At 35.5% G+C, this 19,824-nt stretch overlaps 1 protein-coding gene across 16 annotated transcripts in view; it reads right to left on the bottom strand.

Moving 5' to 3' along the window:
- The window catches only part of GPHN (gephyrin), a 635,834-nt gene that overhangs the window by 103,543 nt on the left and 512,467 nt on the right, over window positions 1–19,824 (bottom strand). For all 16 annotated transcript variants that reach the window (XM_019833155.3, XM_019833153.3, XM_019833151.3 and 13 more), the window contains one exon: window positions 10,110–10,247. In XM_019833155.3, coding sequence (XP_019688714.1) covers window positions 10,110–10,247 — 138 coding nt within the window. The remainder of the gene's footprint in view (window positions 1–10,109; window positions 10,248–19,824) is intronic.

The following is a 19,824-nucleotide window of genomic DNA, read 5'->3' as shown; positions in this document are numbered from 1 at the left end:
GAAAGCGCTGCTATAAACACTGGGGTACATGTGCCCCTATGAATCAGCACTCCTGTATCCTTTGGATAAATTCCTAGTAATGCTATTGCTAGGTTGGAGGGTAGTTAATATTTTTTGAGGAACCTCCACAGTGTTTTCCAGAGTGGCTGCACCAGTCATAACTTTACGGTTTTAACATAGACTATGGCACTTCAAAATAGATACTGAATAAAAAGACTAAGTAAATTATGTCAAATAAAGCAAACATACTTAAAATGTGAAAGGATAATGAGGTATCCATAAAGAATGGAAAACTAAGAATCATATTTAAAGACTTTATCTTGTTTTAACCTCAGATATATTCAATAGAGCTGTGTAAATTAACTTAAACATCATTAAAACTCCTTACTTTTTTGATTAAATATACATTATTTTCTATTGAAATTGCTAAAATGAGATATATTTATGATATGCTTTATTTTAAAAAAGAGGATACATGTATGGAAATATATGATGGTATGCATAGAGGAAAGTATGAAATAGGAAGATAAGTCTACCTGGTTGCAACATAGGGATAATTAGGCCAATGTTATAGGTCTTAGTCCTATGGGAGTTAATTTTACTCAATTATATAACCATAAAAATAACTCCCCCAAACAAAGGGGCCTTGTGACTACTGTGATAACAGCCCATGTGTGTTATACCCACAATATTGGAGGAAAATAGTACCTGAAAGCACAAATACAGAGAACAGATGGGTAATATAATCATAATCTTTGGATATGAAAAAGAGCATATCCCCTAGATGTTGTGCTTACGAGCGTATAAACACATATATGCACACACACCTCACAAATACATAGATAAGGATGTTCATATTTGAGGAATGCACGGCGAAGCAAAAAGGGAATGATGCAATCAGAAGCATAAATAGAAGGATTTAATGAGATGTACACATTTTAGAAGTGTAATGAAGTTTATGGACTAAAGAGTCTAAAAAGATGAGACAAACCGAAAGGAATTATGAATGAATTCAAGCAGCCACATTAATGGAAAAACCTACAGCAAATGCCAGCACAGACCAATTCCCAGAAAGATATCTTCAGGTAAACAGGATCATCCTAGGTGAAGACCTTACTAGGTGGAGGTAAAAATTAGGTAGTAATTTGGATAATAAAAATATATCTTTCTCAAACTTTTTAAAATATAACTATCTCAATTCTTTGCTTTAATTTTATAAAGCTCAACCAGAAATTAGCAGAAAAACAGTGAAAACTACTGTTTAATTTTCTCATTAGGTAGGAAGCACAGGCCTGAAAGACCTGGGTGAGTGGAAAATATAAAACAAGTTACAACAAAATGCATAGGGATCCAGAGATTGTTAACGTGGATCAACAACTGCAGCTGAACCAAGGAATTCTAGCTTTGACTTCGTAATTTACAATGTGCTTATCCTAAGGCTATGATTTTAGAATTCCAACATGTAGAAGGAAGGGAAGAAAATCAGTTACTAAATTCCAAATATGACAGCTTAGTGAACACTAGATGATTTATACATATTCTTTCCTTTAACAGGACATCACAATGACCTTATTGGGTGGATATTATTTCTATTTTTATGTATGAGGGAAATGAGATTCTGAAAGGTTATGTAGCTTGCCCAAGGTCCCTCAGCTACTTAAAAAGCAAAGCAAGGTAGAGAGTATGTTTGATGGCAAAGCTACTTGCAGTATATCTTGCTTCCTTTTTCCTTATTTTCTGACAGCCTCTGAACTGTCAGGAGGAATTAATGAATTCCTAGCATGATGTCTGAACCAGTTTGGTGAGAACCTCCTACCACTTGGAATTAGGGGCTTCTGAATTTCTTCAAGAGGGCAGTGAATTTCTGCGTTAGATCACTGCCTGAAGATATGCAGTTATCTAACTACTATGTTAGAGACAGGGGGCAGTCCCTCTGCTGTGGTCAGCATTATAAAAAAGATACTTTACTGTCTCAAACTAGTTCCAGCAGAAAAGCTTACAGGTTCCTTGACTAGAATTGCTTAAGTCCTTTATGGAAAAACAAAGAACCCAAGTCAGAGATGCTAAAATCTTTGGTAATGTAATTTTAAATAAGAATGCCTAGATAATGTCATCTAAAATAATGCTCCTAAGAAAGCAGAATTCTTTCTCTTGAAAGCTCAAGTTTTTCCATCATTAAGTGAAAGAGATTGGGAATTACAAGGAATGATGCCAGAATATTTAAATCTGCTTTACAGTAAGGGGCTGGTACTGTAGCAAATGTAAAGTTGTAATTTATTCACATCATTCCTTCTATTTTATTAAAAATTTTTTTTCTTAAATGTCTATTTATTTTTGAGAGGGGGGCGCAGAGAGAGAAGGAGCACAGAATTTGGGGCAGAGAGAGAGGAGCACAGAATCTGAAGCAGGCTCTAGGTTCTGAGCTGTCAGCACAGAGCCTCATGCAGGGCTGGAATTCATGAACTGTGAGATCATGACCTGACCCAAAGTTGGATGCATAACCGACTGAGCCACCCAGGCGCTCCAAACGCCATGCATTTTACAAGCAAAGAGGATGAATCATATGTGGTAGTCTTACAAATACTATCATCCATTGTTACACCAGGTATGCCTCTCCCAAGAAACCAAAGGAAGGTATTTATAATCAGTGGAGCACTTGCTCTTTAAAGGCCTTGCTTGCAGATAGGAACTGAAAATAGTAGATATGTTAAAGAATAGGCCACAGACAACAGAAAACTCATCTGTAGTCCAAAAAGATTAAAACAAATGAACAATACTTTGCACATAAATGCACATGTAGGCACTTGTTTTAGAAGAATAATTTTCATATTGATTTGAGATGTAGTATGCTATAGTGGAATGAACAGCAGACTACGAGTCAAGAATCCTAGGTTACCCTAGGCTTCAAACATAACTATGTGTCCAACTTTAAGAACATTATTATACTTCTTTGGTCTTAATTTCCCTTATCTTTAAAGTAAGAGAGACTACTTGATTTCCAAATTACCTTCTTTCTATAACATTATAAGTATTTCATGTATTATACTCTAAGATTCCTTCATAGAGTTACCCTATGTCTTTGACCTTGACAGCAATCACTTCCAGCATTTCTGTATATGATTTATCCTTAGTTTTCTGGAATTATTGTTGAATCTTCTCAGACATAAAAAAATTTTTTTTAGAGATGTTACAGTTTCAAATTGCTTCACAGATTCAACGGTTCTGAACATTTCTTAGGAATCATGGGCTCTCCTCTATGGGCTTCTATAATTGTAGGTGTCGGAGAATTTTCACAGGCAAAATATTCAGGATTTCAGAGAATTGTGGAGGCCTTTCAGTCTCCCCTGCCCTAGTCCCCATACTTTTCCTACTCAGTGATCAGTGGATGAAATTCAATAGTTAGAGGTGCATCTACCTGAAATAAAAATGAACTATGAAGGTTCTGGATAGAAGATCAAATCAGCTACAACATTCTCTTAGGTTCAAACCTAATCCAGAGCAAGGCCCTAACTCTTTTCACATCTGTAACACTGAGAGAGATGAGGAAGCTGCAGAAGGAAAGTTTAAGCTAGCAGAGGTCAGCTGATGAGGTTTAAAGAAAGAAGCCATCTCTACAACATGAAAGTGCAAGGTAAGACGGCAAGTGCTGATGTAGAAGCTGCAGCAAGTTCTCCAGAAGACCTAGCTAAGATAATTCATGAAGGTGGCTGCACCTAACAACATATTTTCAATGTAGACTAAACAGCTTTCTATTGGAAGGAGATGCCATCTATTGGAAGGACTTTCAGAGTTATAGAGGAGAGAGGTCAGTGTCTGGCTTCAAAGTTTCAAAGGACAGGTCGACTCTTTTGTCAGGGAATAATGCAGCTGGTGACTTTAAGTTGAGGCCAATGCTCAGTAAGCATTACAAAAATCCTAGGTCCGTTAAGAATTATGCTAAATCTACTCTGCCTGTGCTCTATTAATGGAACAACAAAGCCTGGATGACAGCACAGTGGTTTATAACATGGTATAATATGAATATTTTAAGCCCATTGTTATGAGCTACTACTCAGAAAAAAAAGATTCCTTTCAAATATTACTGCTCACTGACAATGTACCTGGTCACCCAAGAGCTCTTAGGGAGATGTATAATGAGATTAATGTTGTTTTAGGGACTGCTAACACAACATCCATTCTTCAGCCCATGGATCAAGGAGTAATTTTGATGTTCAAGTCTTATTATTTAAGAAATACATTTCATAAGGCTATAGCTGCCATAGATAATGATTCCTCTGATGGATCTGGGCAAAGTTAATTGAAAACCTTCTGGAAAGGATTCGTCATTCTTAATACCATTAATAACATTTGTGATTCATGGGAAAAGGTCAAAGTATTAACATTAACAGGAGTTTGGAAGAAGTTGATTCCAAACCTCACGGATGACTTTGAGGGGTTTGAGACTCCAGTGGAAGAAGTAACTGTAGATGTGGTGGAAATAGCAGAACTAGAATCAGAAGTGGAGTCTGGAAATGAGACTGATTTGTTGAGATCTTAAGATAAAACTTTAACTGATGAGGAATGCTTCTTATGCATGAGCAAAGAAAGTGCTTTTTTGAGATGGAGTCTACTCCTGGTGAAGATGCTGTGAATGTTGTTGAAATGACAACAAAAGATTTAGAATATTACCTAAACTTAGTTGATAAAGCAGTGCAACATTTGAGAGGATTGACTCCAGTTTTGAAAGAAATTCTACTGTGGGAAAAATGCTATCAAAGAGCATCATACGCTACAGCCAAATTGTTCATGAAAGGAAGAATCCATTGATGCAAAAAACTTCATTGTTGTCTTATTTTAAGAAATTGCCACAGCCACCATAACCTTCAGCAACCACCATCCTAATCAGTCAGTAGCCATCAACATCAAGATGAGACCCTCTACCAGCAAAAAGATTATGACTTGCTGAAAGCTCAGATGATGATTAGCATACTTCAGCAGTATTTTTTTTAAATTGAGAGAGAGAGAAAGTTGATTTTAAATTGAGAGAGAGAGAACATGAGCAGGGGAGAGGGGTAGAAGGAGAAATGGGCAGAGAGAGAGATAGAGACAGAGATAGAGATAGATAGAGAGAATCTTATGTGGGGTTCAGTCCCATGACCCTAGGATCATGACATGAACAGAATCAAGAGTTGGACACTCAAAGGACTGAGACATCCAGGCACCCCAGCAGTATTAAAAATTTTTTTAATGTTTATTTATTTATGAGAGAGAGAGAGACAGAGCGTGAGCAGGGGAGGGGAAGAGAGTGAGAGAGAGAGAGAGAGAGAGAGAGAGAGAGAGAGATACAGAATCTGAAGCAGGCTCCAGGCTCTGAGCTGTCAGCACAGAGCCCAATGTGGGGCTCGAAGTTGTGAACTGTGAGATCATGACCTGAGATGAAGTCAAATGCTTAATCAACTGAGCCACCCAGGTGCCCCCCAAGCAGTATTTTTTATTTAAGGTATGCACATTCCTCCAAAATGGATGAAATACCTAAATGTGAGATGGGAAACAATCAAAATCCTAGAGGAGAACACAGACAACAACCTCTTTGACATTGGCTGTAACAACTTCTTACTAGACATGTTTCTGGAGGCAAGGGAAACAAAAGCAAACATGAACTATTGGGACTTCATCAAGATAAAAAGTTTTGCACAGCGAAGGAAATAATCAACAAAACTAAAAGGCAACCAACTGAATGGGAGAAGATATTTGCAAATGATAGATCTGATGAAGGGTAACTATCCAATATTTATAAAGAACTTATCAAACCGAACACCCAAGAAACAAATAATCCAGTTAAGAAATGGGAAGAAGATATGAATAGACATTTTTCCAAAGAAGACATACCAATGGCTAATGGACACATGAAAAAATGCTCAACATCACTCACCATCAGGGAAATACAAATCAAGACCATGATAAGACACCAACTCACACCTGTCAGAATGTCTAAAATTAACAACACAGGAAACAACAGATGTTGGCAAGGATGTGGAGAAAGGGGAACCCTCTTACACTGTTGGTAGGAATGCAAAGTGATGCAACCACTTTGGAAAACAGCATGGAGGTTCCTCAAAAAGTTAAAAATAGGGGGCGCCTGGGTGGCTCAGTTGGTTAAGTTTCCAACTCTTGATTTCGGCTCAGGTCATGATCTTATGGTTCATGGGTTCAAGCCCTGTGTTGCGCTTTGTGCTGAGAGTGCGGAGCCTGCTTGGAATCTTCTCTCTTCTTCTCTCTCTGCCCCTTGCCTGCTCATGTTCTCTATCACAATAAATAAATAAACTTCAAAAAAAGGTCAAAAATAGAACTACCCAATGACACAGAAATTGCACTACTAGGTATTTACCCAAAGGATATAAATATGCTGATTCGAAGGAGCACATGTACCCTGATGTTTATAGCAGCATTATCAGTAATAGCCAAATTGTGGAAACACACACACAGAGGAATATTACTCAGCCATCAAAAAGAATGAAATCTTGCCATTTGCAATGATGTGCATGGAGATACAATGTATTATGTTAAGTGAAATAAGTCAGAAAATGACAAATACCATATGATTTCATTCATATGTGGAATTTTAAAAACAAAATAGATGAACATAGGGCAGTGGGAAAAGAGAGAGGGAGGCAAACCATAAAAGACTCTTAATTACAGATAAGAAATTGAGGGTTTCTTGAGGGAAGGTGGGCGGGGGTATGGGCTAGATGGGTGATGGATATCAAGGAGGGCACTGGTTGAGATGAGCACTGGGTATTATATGTAAGTGACAAATCACCAAACTGTACTCCTGAAACAAATATTATACTATATGTTAACTAAATTTTAAATAAAAACTTAAAAAAATGCAAGTACATTTGACATGCTATTGCACATTTAATAGAATTCATATAGCATAGACAATTTTTTATATACAATGGAAAATTGAAAAATTCATTTTACTTTCTTGCTTTATTACAATATTCACTTTATTTTGTAGTGGTCTGGAACACCTGCAATATCTCTGAGGTATGTCTGTACTTTAGCATCAAATTGGAGAATGGATTGGAAGGATGCTAACTGGGTTAGGTGAATCAATTACAATAACCTTGGATGTTAATAATAAAGACCTAATCTAAATCAACAGCAGTGGGGATGGAGAACAAGGGATGGATTCCAGAGGATGTAGAAGAAACATGTGGGGGTAAAGAAAATAAGTTTAGTATTGGTCATATTATATTTATGAGCAGCAGGTATTCATTTGACGTACGAGTCTGAAGTTCAGGCAAGCTCTGGGAAGTGATCTAGACCTAGAAATCACATAATATGTGACACTCATCAGGTTATCCTAGGTAAATGTGTAAGATCTGAAAAGGGTCAAAGACAAAAACTCCAAAGAACGTTTATATTTAAGGAATTGAAAAGGGAAGGCAAGCCTGTAAGAGCCAATAAAAGAGACAAGTACCACATTATTTATCTGTCTCTCTCCTATACTACAGTGAGATCCATGGGGCAGGAGTTTTGTTTTATTTATCTTTGTATATCCAGGACCTAACATAGTACCTGACATTTAGCAGATGTTTAGTAAATATATGTTGAACAAACTGAATATGTTTCTATATATAGTATTGTTGTTTAAACACCTAACTAAAATGCCTAGGAGGTTTAATTACAATGCTCTTTTGCATTAAAAATTGAGTTTGATCCAACTCAAAGGTTGAATGCAAACCTCACTATTATTTTTTATCATCATGGTTGGAAACACTTGACAAGGAAGTTAACCATCCATGAAGAGTCTGCTTCCTTATGAGTGACAACTGATTCAATGTATAAATGAAGAGGAAACAAGCACATGAAGGGAAAGAGAATCCATGCAACAGCATTTTTTTTCCTAAAAGAAAAATAAAAATGGGTCATTTTCAGTTCTGTTTTCTCCTTAGAATGACTAGAATTTGTGTAAATGTAACTTGGCATACACAGTGAGATTATCCTAAGGAGTGATGTTAAGGGAAACTCTCCTAAAATTATAACAAGCCAGTGATGGTTAACTTATGTTTATAATAGGTAAAGTATTAAACTTTTTTCTAGCTTAAGTTTATATTTACATTTTCTGAAAATGTCTTGATGTTGATATAAAAAAATCTGAATATTTTGCTTTTAATAAAATAAAGAAACCTATTTCACTAAAATTGATTTCTGAAATCATAGAGCTAGTTGTTAATTTTGCACTCTAGACAGTTTTTAAGTCTTTACTTCCTTTAATGAGTAAAACAGAAATAAAAGAAAAGGTCTCAGCCTGATAATATACACATATTTAAAAGAACGAAAGTCAAAGATTATAACTATATAAAAACAACTTTTGTTGAAGTAGGGTCAAGGACCAAGGAGACAGAATTGGGCACTTAGTATTTCACTAGTTTTAAGCCTTTTTCCTCAAGTTTTTATTTAAATTCTAGTTAGTTAAAATATACGGTAAAATTGGTTTCAAGTGTAGAATTTAGTGATTCATCACTTACATATAACACCCAATGCTCATCACAAGTGCCTTCCTTAATATCCCTCACCCATTTGGCCCATTCCCCCATCCACCTCTTTCCATCAACCCTCAGTTTGTTCTCTATAGTTAAGAGTCTCTTATGGTTTGCCTCCTTATCTCTCTTTCTCTCTCTCTTTTCCTTCCCCTATGTTCACCTGTTTCGTTTCTTATCTGGTTGGCTCAGTTGAAAGAGTATGTGACTCTTGATCTCAGGGTCATGAGTTTGAGCCCCACGTGTGGTGTAGAGATTACTGAAAAAAAAAAAACCTGACTGTTCTTTTTATTAAATTTTTTTTAATGTTTATTTATTTTTGAGAGAGAGAGTGAGACAGATCATGAGCGGGGGAGGGCCAGAGAGAGAGGGAAACACAGGATCTGGAGCAGGCTCTAGGCTCTGAGCTGTCAGCACAGAGCCTGATGTGGGGCTCGAACCACAAACCGTGAAATCATGACCTGAGCCGAAGTCAGACGCTTAACCGACTGAGCCACCCAGGCGCCCTGAAAAGCTGATCTTTTTAAAAAAAGTTTTATTTATTGAAGTACTCTACACCCCACATGGGGTTTGAACTAATGACCCGGGATCAAGAGTCACATGCTCTCCCAAGTGAGGTAGGTGCTCCACAGACCTTTTAATTTAAACAGAATTTTTTATGTTTTCTATCATTTTTTATATTTTAATACTGAAAGAAGAGCACTATCATGTAGTAAAAAGATGAATTTAAGTCTTGAACTTTAGTCCTATTCCTTTTCTGCTGGTCTGAATCTGAGTGTCCTTGCAGAAAAATTATGGTGTTTGTATAGATGCTCTCTAATGTTCATTGAAGTTTGAATATTTTATGATCTATGAAGTCCTTTATTTGTAAAATCAATCCTTTTGTGTTTATCTGCATAACAAAAACAATTAAGAAACTGTATTTTATTCAAATTGCACTAAAACTTCTATCTGAATATTTAGAAAGGGAAATGGTTGATTAAAAACTGAAAACACTGGGGAATACTAACTTTTTGTTGTCTTTTCACAGGCTGGTCTCTATGTGCTATTAAACTAAGAGCTTATATGCTCTCATTGAAAATGAGAAGATGGATGAAGCAGAAAAACTGAGGTCAGACTGGTTGTTCAGTGATCCATGAATAAATTAATACATTTTTTATATTTTACATTTAAAAAGATGTTTTCCACAAAAGAAAACATGGTTAGGAGACACATTTATTATCTCTCATTTCTGACAGAAGGACATCAGGCAGACTCAGAGTTAACTATTTTCCTCCTCAGTGCTGATAACTGTTTCTTTAATTTAGAGTATTGGTATTTTGACAAACAGGGTAAACATAGTTGATTGTTTTCCTTCTTTTTTAATGAAAAGGAAGTTTTATGGGTGGCTTACTCTGTATGTCATTAATATTGATCTTAGAGTTGACGAGAAATAAGAAGCAAAAAAGCAAAAAGAATGATGATAGTAATTGTGATAATGGTTAATAACCTTTCTCTTTCAGGAAAACCATGTATTAACATTATATGAATCTTACTTGGAAAAAAATGAAAAGAAAAGGCAATGGGCGAATATAACAGTACCTCGGTAGTTGATGATTTCTGTCCCAAGCACCGGAGTCATCTCCAGGACTGTGATGAAGGCTTTGTCCATAGATGTTAGAGGAAAAGGAGACATGCGGTGTCTTCTAGCCACCTTGGTGATATCGACAGCACTGTGACCTAAACAGGAAGATAATTAACTAAGACTATGATGCTGAAACACTGATTAAAAAGTGGAAATGTCTTATAAGTATCATCAGTTCTCATTTTCATGTCTGTAAATGAAGATTACAAGGTGAGAAATTTTCTCCTGCTTCCAAAATATAGCCTGCTTTGGTGGAACATTAAATCAAGTCAGCAATGTTACATTATTTGTCAAAACTTGGTGAAATTTAATGATGTTACTGCATAATCCTTTTGAGTGCTTACTATGCATTGTGGCACAGTTCTAATTAATCTTCACAACAATCTTATGGGGAGCCATTATTATCTTTATTTACAGATGAGGATAAAGAGGTTTACATATCTTGGCCTAAATCACAGACCTAGCAACAAGCAGAGCCAGAATTCAAACCCAGGAAGTCTGGCTTCAGAGTCTATGTCCTTAACCACACACCAAACACTGAATTAATTAATGAGCTAGTTAGTAAAATGAAATACTCAAACTCAAATTTATTTAGGATTTCACAGGAAATTTTCTATTTTCAGAAAAGTCACAGAAAAAGATTATTTTTTAGCTACTTACTCCTTATTCACTCCCCTTCATGGCATTAATATCACCTACACACTAAAACTCCTCATTTATATCTCCAATCCTAACCTCTACCTTCAACTCTAGATTTATATGTCATCCAAACAGCTGGTGGATAAGAGTGTAAATCATCCAACATGCACTTGGATGTGTAACAGGCAATTCAAAGCTAACATGTCCAAAATGAAACTCTTGATTACCCACCCTTCTATTTTATCCTTACAATGTCTTATTCTCTTGCTATTTCCATCTCAGAAAATAGCAACTCCATTCTTCAAGTTACTAATCCCAAACCTTTTCATCAGAACCAAATCTAAACTACTGTTGAAATATATCTAGAATCTGACCATTACTTACCATTGCCATAATTACTACAATAGTTGAAACCATCACTTATTTCCTGGGAAATTGAATAGCCCCCTAACTGGCCTCCCTGCTTCTATCCTTGTTCCACTATAATGTATTCTCCACACAGTCGTTATAGTGATCCTTTTACATTTTAAATTGGATGGTGCTAATCTCTGCTCATAACTCTCCAACGACTTTCCATTTCACTCAGAATAAAATCTTTGCTATGGCCTATGGAGCCCAACATATTATGGCCTCCAGTGTCTTCAACTCCTGTCATTTCCTCTCTTGATCACTGTGCTGTAGCCATAGTGATTCCTTGCTTGTCCTTGAGAATGTAAAATACATCTTTCCTCAGGGTCTTTGCACTTGCTGTTTTGTCTACTTGGACATTCTTCCGCAGATATTATGGCTCCATCCATCCTTTGTTTATTTCAGGTCATCAGAGAGGCCTTTGTGAAATGCCCTATATAGAATATTACCTACCATCACTTTCTATTCTTTTTACCCCACTTTACTTTTCCTCGTGTGTGTGTATATATACACACATATATATTCATATCCACATATCTATAATTTGTATCATATATACACTTATATTTATTTTTTTATAGCTTTATCTATGTAGAACGTAAGCTCCATTGCCTTTTTTGTTAACTGTTGTTATCTCCAATATCTAGAAGAGTATTTGGGACATACTCAACAATAAAAATAAATATTTGTTAAATCAATGAATCATTTAATGACAAAAAGGGACTTCTTAGATCACTATATCTTCATGCGTAAATAGCTTGGCCTTTCTTTAGAACCCTAACGGTATATAGCCCAGACGGTAAACAGAAAAGGAGTAGCTACAAACACAGTTGCTTGGCTATCCTGTCTGCTATCTACAACTCCATTCTTCCTTAGCCACTCTGCAGCTGAGAGTGACCATAAGACATAATTCTGGTCAGTAAGATGTTGAAAGCTGGGGGCAGGCTTCCTATGGTGAATAAAAAGATAAAGAGACAAAGCTTTAAGAGGAGAAAGCTTTTGCCCTTCTTTCTTCTTTCTGCTTGGAACATGGCCAGATACCAGGACTTGGCATAGCCATTTTTTAACCATGAGGATGGAAACGCACACAGTAAGAATGGAAACCTGAGAAGAAAAAAGAGCCTGCATCTCTGATGACAATATTGAGCTGCTGAACAAGCCCTGAACTATCTGCCTTCAGGCTTTTGATATTCAAGACAAATAAGCTTTTATTTCTTTAATCTACTTTATAATGACTGTATATATTCCTTAGTAGTAAGTTTCTACTCATTGTAATTTATTAAGTTTAATAATCCTACCCCAACCCCAGAAGCTGCTTCAGACGTCTTCACTGAATTAACTTAAAGGTACTGCCTCAAAGAGTTTCCATTCTAAGATATGATATTGTACAAGTACTCAAAGAAAAAGACCTATATAGATGCTTATACTTATGACATTTCTCTCCCATGGGTAATCATAAAATTACAAAATTTTCAAAGCTTGAAGGACCTTAGAGATTTAGTGCTAAACATGAGTAACATTGTCTACCCAAAATTTAAGTAGGTGAACACTAACAAAGGATAATGTATGATATGATTTATCATTTACTTACAACAGAAACATAAATTTATTACTCATTTTCACTGAAGTCTCAACCTTGCAATTACATATCATAAAAGCATATTGTCACAACCAGTGTAATTGGAGAAGAGGACAGAGCTAGGTGTTTCTGTTTTTTATTCAGGTTTATAGGTCTCAAGTCTGATATTTTCTAAAATATATTTTACTTTCTATACGGTGCAAATTGTGTCTAACCTTATAAAAGTTATCCTCTTAAAATGTTTAGTTTCTGAGGAGAAAACTGTACTTTTTAACTGTACAGTTTATTTCTTGCATATGCTTTGTAATAGAATTTTTCTTATTAGAAAGTTAGTTTGATTATCAGTGATATATACACCCATTCAACAAATATTTATTGAATGCATTTTATGAGCCAGGTATGTTAGGGAATTGGGATACATAGAGTGGCATATACTCTGCCATGAGGAACATTATAGCTCAGCAGAATTGGTAGTTTTCTGTCTCTCTTTAATTGAAAATGGCAGTGTAGATATCTACCAGCCTAAAAAATCTTTCCCAAAATCTTTAAAATAATTTTGTATCTTATTTGTATATTTTTAAAGGGTACCTATCACTCTCCATCTTATATTATAGACATTTAAACATTTGTCTTAGTTACATTAGTCAATTGTAAACTCCTTGAAGGTATACCCTGTATGTTACTAAATTTGTGGTTTCCATTTTTTAAAGAAACATAATTTTAACTATTTTCTGATGTTGACAGCAGTGACTTGCAAGAAACTTCAAAGTGAAAGCTTCAGAAAATTTAAGAATAGTTATCTCTGACTTCTCTCATTTTGCAAGTTACAATCCCAAAGCACTTATATTTGTCCTGGGCCATTGAAGAACTAAATCACACAGGAAAAAGAATCAAGAACTGCTTTCCTCCACATTCTAATACTCTTCTTGCTTCTGAGCCCAGCACAGAAATCTGATGGAAGAAAAAAAATATGTACTTTTATCTCTTGAAGGCCAGATGGGTTATATAGTCTGGTAGCCAAATTTCATTGAATGGTCCATAAAATCCAGTTCGGCAGAAGTAGGAAAGGAAGGAAAGAATCATTTTTTGTTAAAGTAAGAAGGTTATAATAAAAGGCAGCTTGAATTTTGGATAAAGAAAATATCCAAAAATTGAGAGAAAATTTGGATAGAGTTTTTCCTATGAAACACAAATAAAATATTTCATAGCCACAAATATATTCTGATAGCTACATTACAAATAAATACCAGTGGTCACAAAGAGAATCTGTGAGGGCATCAGCTCCATTCAACTCATGTATGCTACAAAACTAACACGCAAAAATACGTGTCCTATAGAGAAGATTATAGTGTTCAAGGGAATATCTGTTTAACTTATAAATGTATGGTTATCACTGATAATTGGTAGGCAGCATGGCTATTTTGACAAAAATAAACTACTAAGTGCTGTAGGATATGGGATCTTTATATGGGAGTGGGGCAAGGATAGGGAAATGAAATCTAGACATCCCCTCCACTAGTAGCTGTCTGAACTGAGCAGAGAATAACAGGTTGAATTACTATAACATCTAAATTGATAGCATTCTTCTGCAATGGGCTTAATTTTCTCAAGCAGACTTATAAGATTAAAGCAATTCTAAATTGGCAAAGATTGACCACCTTGAGGTTTCCCTTATAAATCTAGGTTTCTATAAGTGAAACTTAACTCGTCTCTCATATTTTCTAGTGCGTAAGTCCAGTCATGGGGTTGACTTTGAAAGTAAAAGTCCTCAAAATGTTACTGGGATTTCCTGTCTTCTATGCAGCAAGACTACATAACACAGACAGTGTAAAAACAGTATGGGTTCATTCAGGATTGCCATCATCAAAGATATGTTTAAATACTAATTGCAATGTCTATGATGTATGAGGCCTTCAAAATGGCACAGAAAGTACAAATGGATTCCTTTCTACTGAGTAGAGTAACTCAAGATCTTTGTCATGTAGCAGTAACCGTTTTCTTATAGCATGGCTATCTTGAAATGAAGCTATACCAATTTTATACCAATGAAATTATTTTTCCCACTTCAAATGCATTATTTTTAATGTGACAATTCTTAATATACAATGTTTCATCCTGGTTTGAAAATACTTCTTTAAATTAGAAGTAAATGATGAAAAGATGTTTTCAAATGATAGAATATAACAGAAAAAAGGTATTTATGAAGGTTCTTCTTGATTAAATTAAAATCTTCAAGAGGAAACTTTATCCCTCAAGACAAAAATAAAAGAGTTCCCCAAACTGCCTAAAGTATAAATCATTATTCATTCTTTGGATATACAGAAAATCTCAAGGAATAGATTTGTTCTGCCCTATTAATAACACTGACTTTATTTATCATAGTACTTGCAGCTTGAATTCATTATTTTTCTACTTTCTGGAGCTTTCAGAGAAGCAAACCACCTAAAATAATAAATATCTTTCCTAGGAAACCTAAAGAGTAAAAATGATAGTTTGTTCAGGTTAAATAGCTAGGACCTTTAGTAATTTGAGGAATTTGAGGTTTAGATATGTAAGCATTTACTCTTTCATATATCTCTCTCTCTCAAATTAACAGAGATCAAGTTCAAAGCCCAAGGAAGCACTGGCGATGGTAGAGTTCATAGGCTTAAAATGATATAGCATTTTGTATATCTGAAAATAATCTCTCATACTTTCTTCAATTTAATAGTCTTAAACATCTTTCTACTTATTTATCCAAGATAATGAGCCTCATAGCATTTCTGACAAAATCTAGAAAACATGGCTGAAAGGATTGTGTTATTTTCTAGGGCAATATAAGAAATATTAAAAGAAAATACTCCTGGGATTTCTATGCATCAAGATTATGAAACAGGGAAATGTTTGCTCTTTAATCTCTATCTATGGTTCACTATCACCCACAGGATAAAATCAAATTCCTTAGAATAGTATACAAAGTGCTTCCTGGCTTCCTTTTCAGTCTCATCATTCATTCACTACTTCATTAGGAAATTGATGATATTGCAGATATTGGAATATACCATACTATTTCATATTTTCCTGCCTTAGCATATGATGTTCGTTCTGCCTAGAATGCATTTTCTCTTATCTTGTTTTCCTAAGAAATTATTTTTCTTCCTTCACAACTCTCTTCAGTAAGGAAGTAATCAAATAATGATGGAACATGTCAAAAGGATCTTGCAGTCAACTGGAAGAGACTCTCTTTAGCCAAAACTGGGACAATTTAAGCATCAAAGTAGATTAGGATAGTAACAGATTACATAACCCCTTTAATAAAATAAAAATAAGATTCTATGAACAAACACTAATATAAATAAAGAAATAATGAAATAAAATTCTTTCTTACAACAGAATGCCAACTGATAAATGAAGAAATTTTGGAATTAGAAAGTCAACACTTGGCAACTATCATAGCAAGAACTGGTTCAGGTTAAAATCATCAACGGATAGTGAAACTGAAGGTAAAAATCTGAAGAAAAACAATGAATTTATATAGTTTCACTATATAACCCCACAAGATTCTACTAACTACAAAGTAAAATAGTAGTTTTGTAGTGGAAAAACCTGGAAGACAGCATCTTAACCAAGTGATCAAAATTAGTATTACCAGTAATGGAACAAAATGATATCATGAACCTCTTGATATGGTGCATGGAGAAGGGTACAACATCACATATAAGCTATTTCTTTTTTTTTTTTTTTTCAACGTTTATTTATTTTTGGGACAGAGAGAGACAGAGCATGAACGGGGGAGGGGCAGAGAGACAGGGAGACACAGAATCGGAAACAGGCTCCAGGCTCTGAGCCATCAGCCCAGAGCCCGACGCGGGGCTCAAACTCCCGGACCGCGAGATCGTGACCTGGCTGAAGTCGGACGCTTAACCGACTGCGCCACCCAGGCGCCCCACATATAAGCTATTTCTATCAAAAATGCTTAATCTGAATCAGACCATCAAGAAACATCCAAAAAGTCTAAATTTGAGGAACATTTTACAAAATAATGAGCTATACTCTTGAAAAATGTTAAGGTCATGGAAAAAAAAAAAAAAAAAAAAAAAAAAAAAAAAAAAAAAAAAAAAGAGGAATTGCTCCAGATAAAGGAGCCTAAAGGCACATAGTAGCTAAAAGTAATGCATGATTCTGGATTGGATCCCAGATCAGAAGAAGAAAATGTTTTTTTCCTTTTGCTATCAAGAACATTATTAGAAAAATTTGCAAAATGTAATTTGAATAAGATTACATAACAGCACTGTGGCAAGGTTCATTTCCTGATTTTGATAATTGCACTGTGGTTATGTAAGAGATTTTTTTTTCTTTCTTTTCTCCTTTTTTAATTTATAAAGGAAATATATATTTGAAGTATTAGGGATAAAGAGGCATCATGCTTGTAATTTACTCACAAGCAATTTCAGAAAAAAAAATTTATAGAGAGAAATGATAAAGCAAATGTGGCAAAATGCTAACATTGGGAGACTTTGGGTGAAAGATATACAAGAATTCTTTGTACTATTTTGGCAACTTTTCTGAAGTTTGAAATTATTAAAAAAAAAAAACTTTTTCAATAGTCTCTCCTTTGTGAAGCAACACATAACCATTCCATGTTTTCTTCCTGCACTGAGGCACTATTAAATGCTCTTAGGATTCTCATTACTTACTATATTAACTACATATCTCACAGTAATTATACTTATTTATATACAAGTCTATTTTCTTAACTAGATTTTCAGCTCTTTGAGAAAGGAAAACGTGTCTTAATGTCAAAGCTCAAGGATGCTGTGCACACAGTGGTCACGTAGAACATTTTTGTTGAACGAGTTCCTAAAGGCTTGATTTTAATCACTAGACTATACAGCTTGACAAAGAATATGGGCTGAGAGATAAACACTACATGTAATTTCAAACATTATTCTGGTCAGTAATTTCAATGTTCTGTTTGCTAGAATTGTCTATTTAAAAAAATGATTGCAGGGGCACCGGGGTAGCTTAGTTGGTTAAGCATCTGACTTTTGGTTTCATCTCAGGTCATGATCTCACGGTTTTGTGGGTTTAAGCTCCATATCAGGCTCTATGCTGGCAGTGCGGAGCTTGCTTGGGATTTTCTCTCTCTCCATCTCTCTCTGCCCCTCCCTCATTTGTGCTATCTCTGTCTTTCTCAAGTAAATAAATAAACTTAAAAAAATGGTTGCAAACATTAAAAATTTTTTTTTTAAGTTTGAGAGAGAGAGAGAGAGAGAAAATACATGCACATGCGTTGGGGAGAGGAGAGAGAGAGAGAGAGAGAGACAAGAGAATCCCAAGCAGGCTCTGTGCTCTCAGTGCAGAGGACACCCACGTGGGGCTTGATTTCATGAACTGTGAGATCATGACCTGAGTCAAAATCAAGAGTCTGACGCTTAACCAACTGAGTTACCCAGGCACCCCCACACATTTTTTAATAATAAGCTGAAACTGGGTTTTTCTTCTCTTTACCTTTTTGTTTAAAAGTGGTAAAAGGCTCAATGCTGTAGGGAAATGAAAAAGGAGAATAAAAAAATATTTTACCTGTGGTCAAGTAGTCAGGGAAATGGAAAATTAGCTTTGTTCAGTGTACTACCTAAATAATTAACCCTTAAAGGTTATTTTTAGATCAGGAGGTTTATCTATGGAAAAATTATAAGGCCAAAAGGAGGAAAAATAATTTATTTCCCATGATCAGGTATAAACTGTCTTTATAGCTGTCTTCCTTTGGCTCTTTTTTTTTTTAATTTGTCACATACAAATAAGTTAAATAGATATTAAAAGTAAACAGATAAACTTAGCTGAATGTACAGGCGAAAAAGAGATGAAATGAAAAAAATGGTATTAGAAGATATAATGATAAAATAGATTAGCTAAAGCTACATGAAAAAAGGATAAAATCATTTTTAAAAAACTGTAAGTATGAGTCAAGTGTTAACACACCCAACAAAGGCAAGTAAAGTCTTTTGAGTTGAGGTGGCTGCAAATGATCAACAGGAATTTTCCATTGTAGTGTTCCTAAGGACTGGGGGCTCTTGAGAAAGGACTCAAATCATGATCCTTAGGTTCCTGCCCTTACTAGCAGTACTAGTGGTGTATATACATTAAAAATTGTAGGTCCTGATTATAGCTACTATGGCAAAAGACCAGCTTTCAGATACAATCTTTCCCTTTCCTGCACCCCTGTTTCATTACCTTTCTCTTCTTTGCTTACACAATTAGTAATTACCCTTTGCTTTGCTGTCATTCTGGTTCAGGAATACAAACCTCAGAGCTTGTATATTATTTGGTTTGAAATCCCTTGGTTCATTCTTGTCCTGCTGTTTGATTTCTGGCTTTGTGCCCTTTTGGGTCTCTGAACTCCAGCTTGCTTTGTTAGGCTGCTAGGATCCCCTTTTTAAACCTAAATAGCCAAAAAGCTGAGAATTCTCTTTTTCCCCAAAGTAAGAGGCTGTCAGGATATAATTTCAGAGTTATAAATATATGTATGTATATGTGTGTGTGTGCACATATATGTGTACGTATGTGTGTTGTATGTGGCAAACAGAACACCACAATGACCATAGGTGCATATTGATGCAGGCTCCAAGATCTCTGAGAAAACTTGAGATCGTAAGGTTAAAAATAACCTGAAAGGACTTGAGTGAATTGCCTTTGGGAAATGTGGTCTGTTCTTTAGTACGCAGATAGGGATGTTCCTGAAAGGAAGCCAGCTGTATATAGCACAGTGCATTCACTCCCTTCTTTGACTTTGCTTCTGTCGTGAAGACTCTTATCGGAACATAGGTATCTGCAAGACTGCTCTTGTATGCAAGATATGTATGATAGCTGAATCAGATGTACATTGTTGACATGCTTTGCTAAGCTTCTGTTGTTAATCATTGCTGACCTGTTTTTCCTGAAAATGTATATAAGAAAATGTACAATAAACCTCAGTACCTCGGGCTGTTGGCTCGGGGTCTCCTGTGCCTCGCTACACTGTGGTCTCTTTTTCTCAGTTCCTTCACTGCCCTAGGTCCATGGGCCAT

This window comes from Felis catus, chromosome B3, assembly GCF_018350175.1.
Source record: "Felis catus isolate Fca126 chromosome B3, F.catus_Fca126_mat1.0, whole genome shotgun sequence".
In the NCBI taxonomy this organism is placed as follows: Eukaryota; Metazoa; Chordata; class Mammalia; order Carnivora; family Felidae; genus Felis; species Felis catus.
The sequence above is the reverse complement of the archived record's forward strand: the minus strand, read 5'-3'. Positions and strand labels throughout refer to the sequence as shown.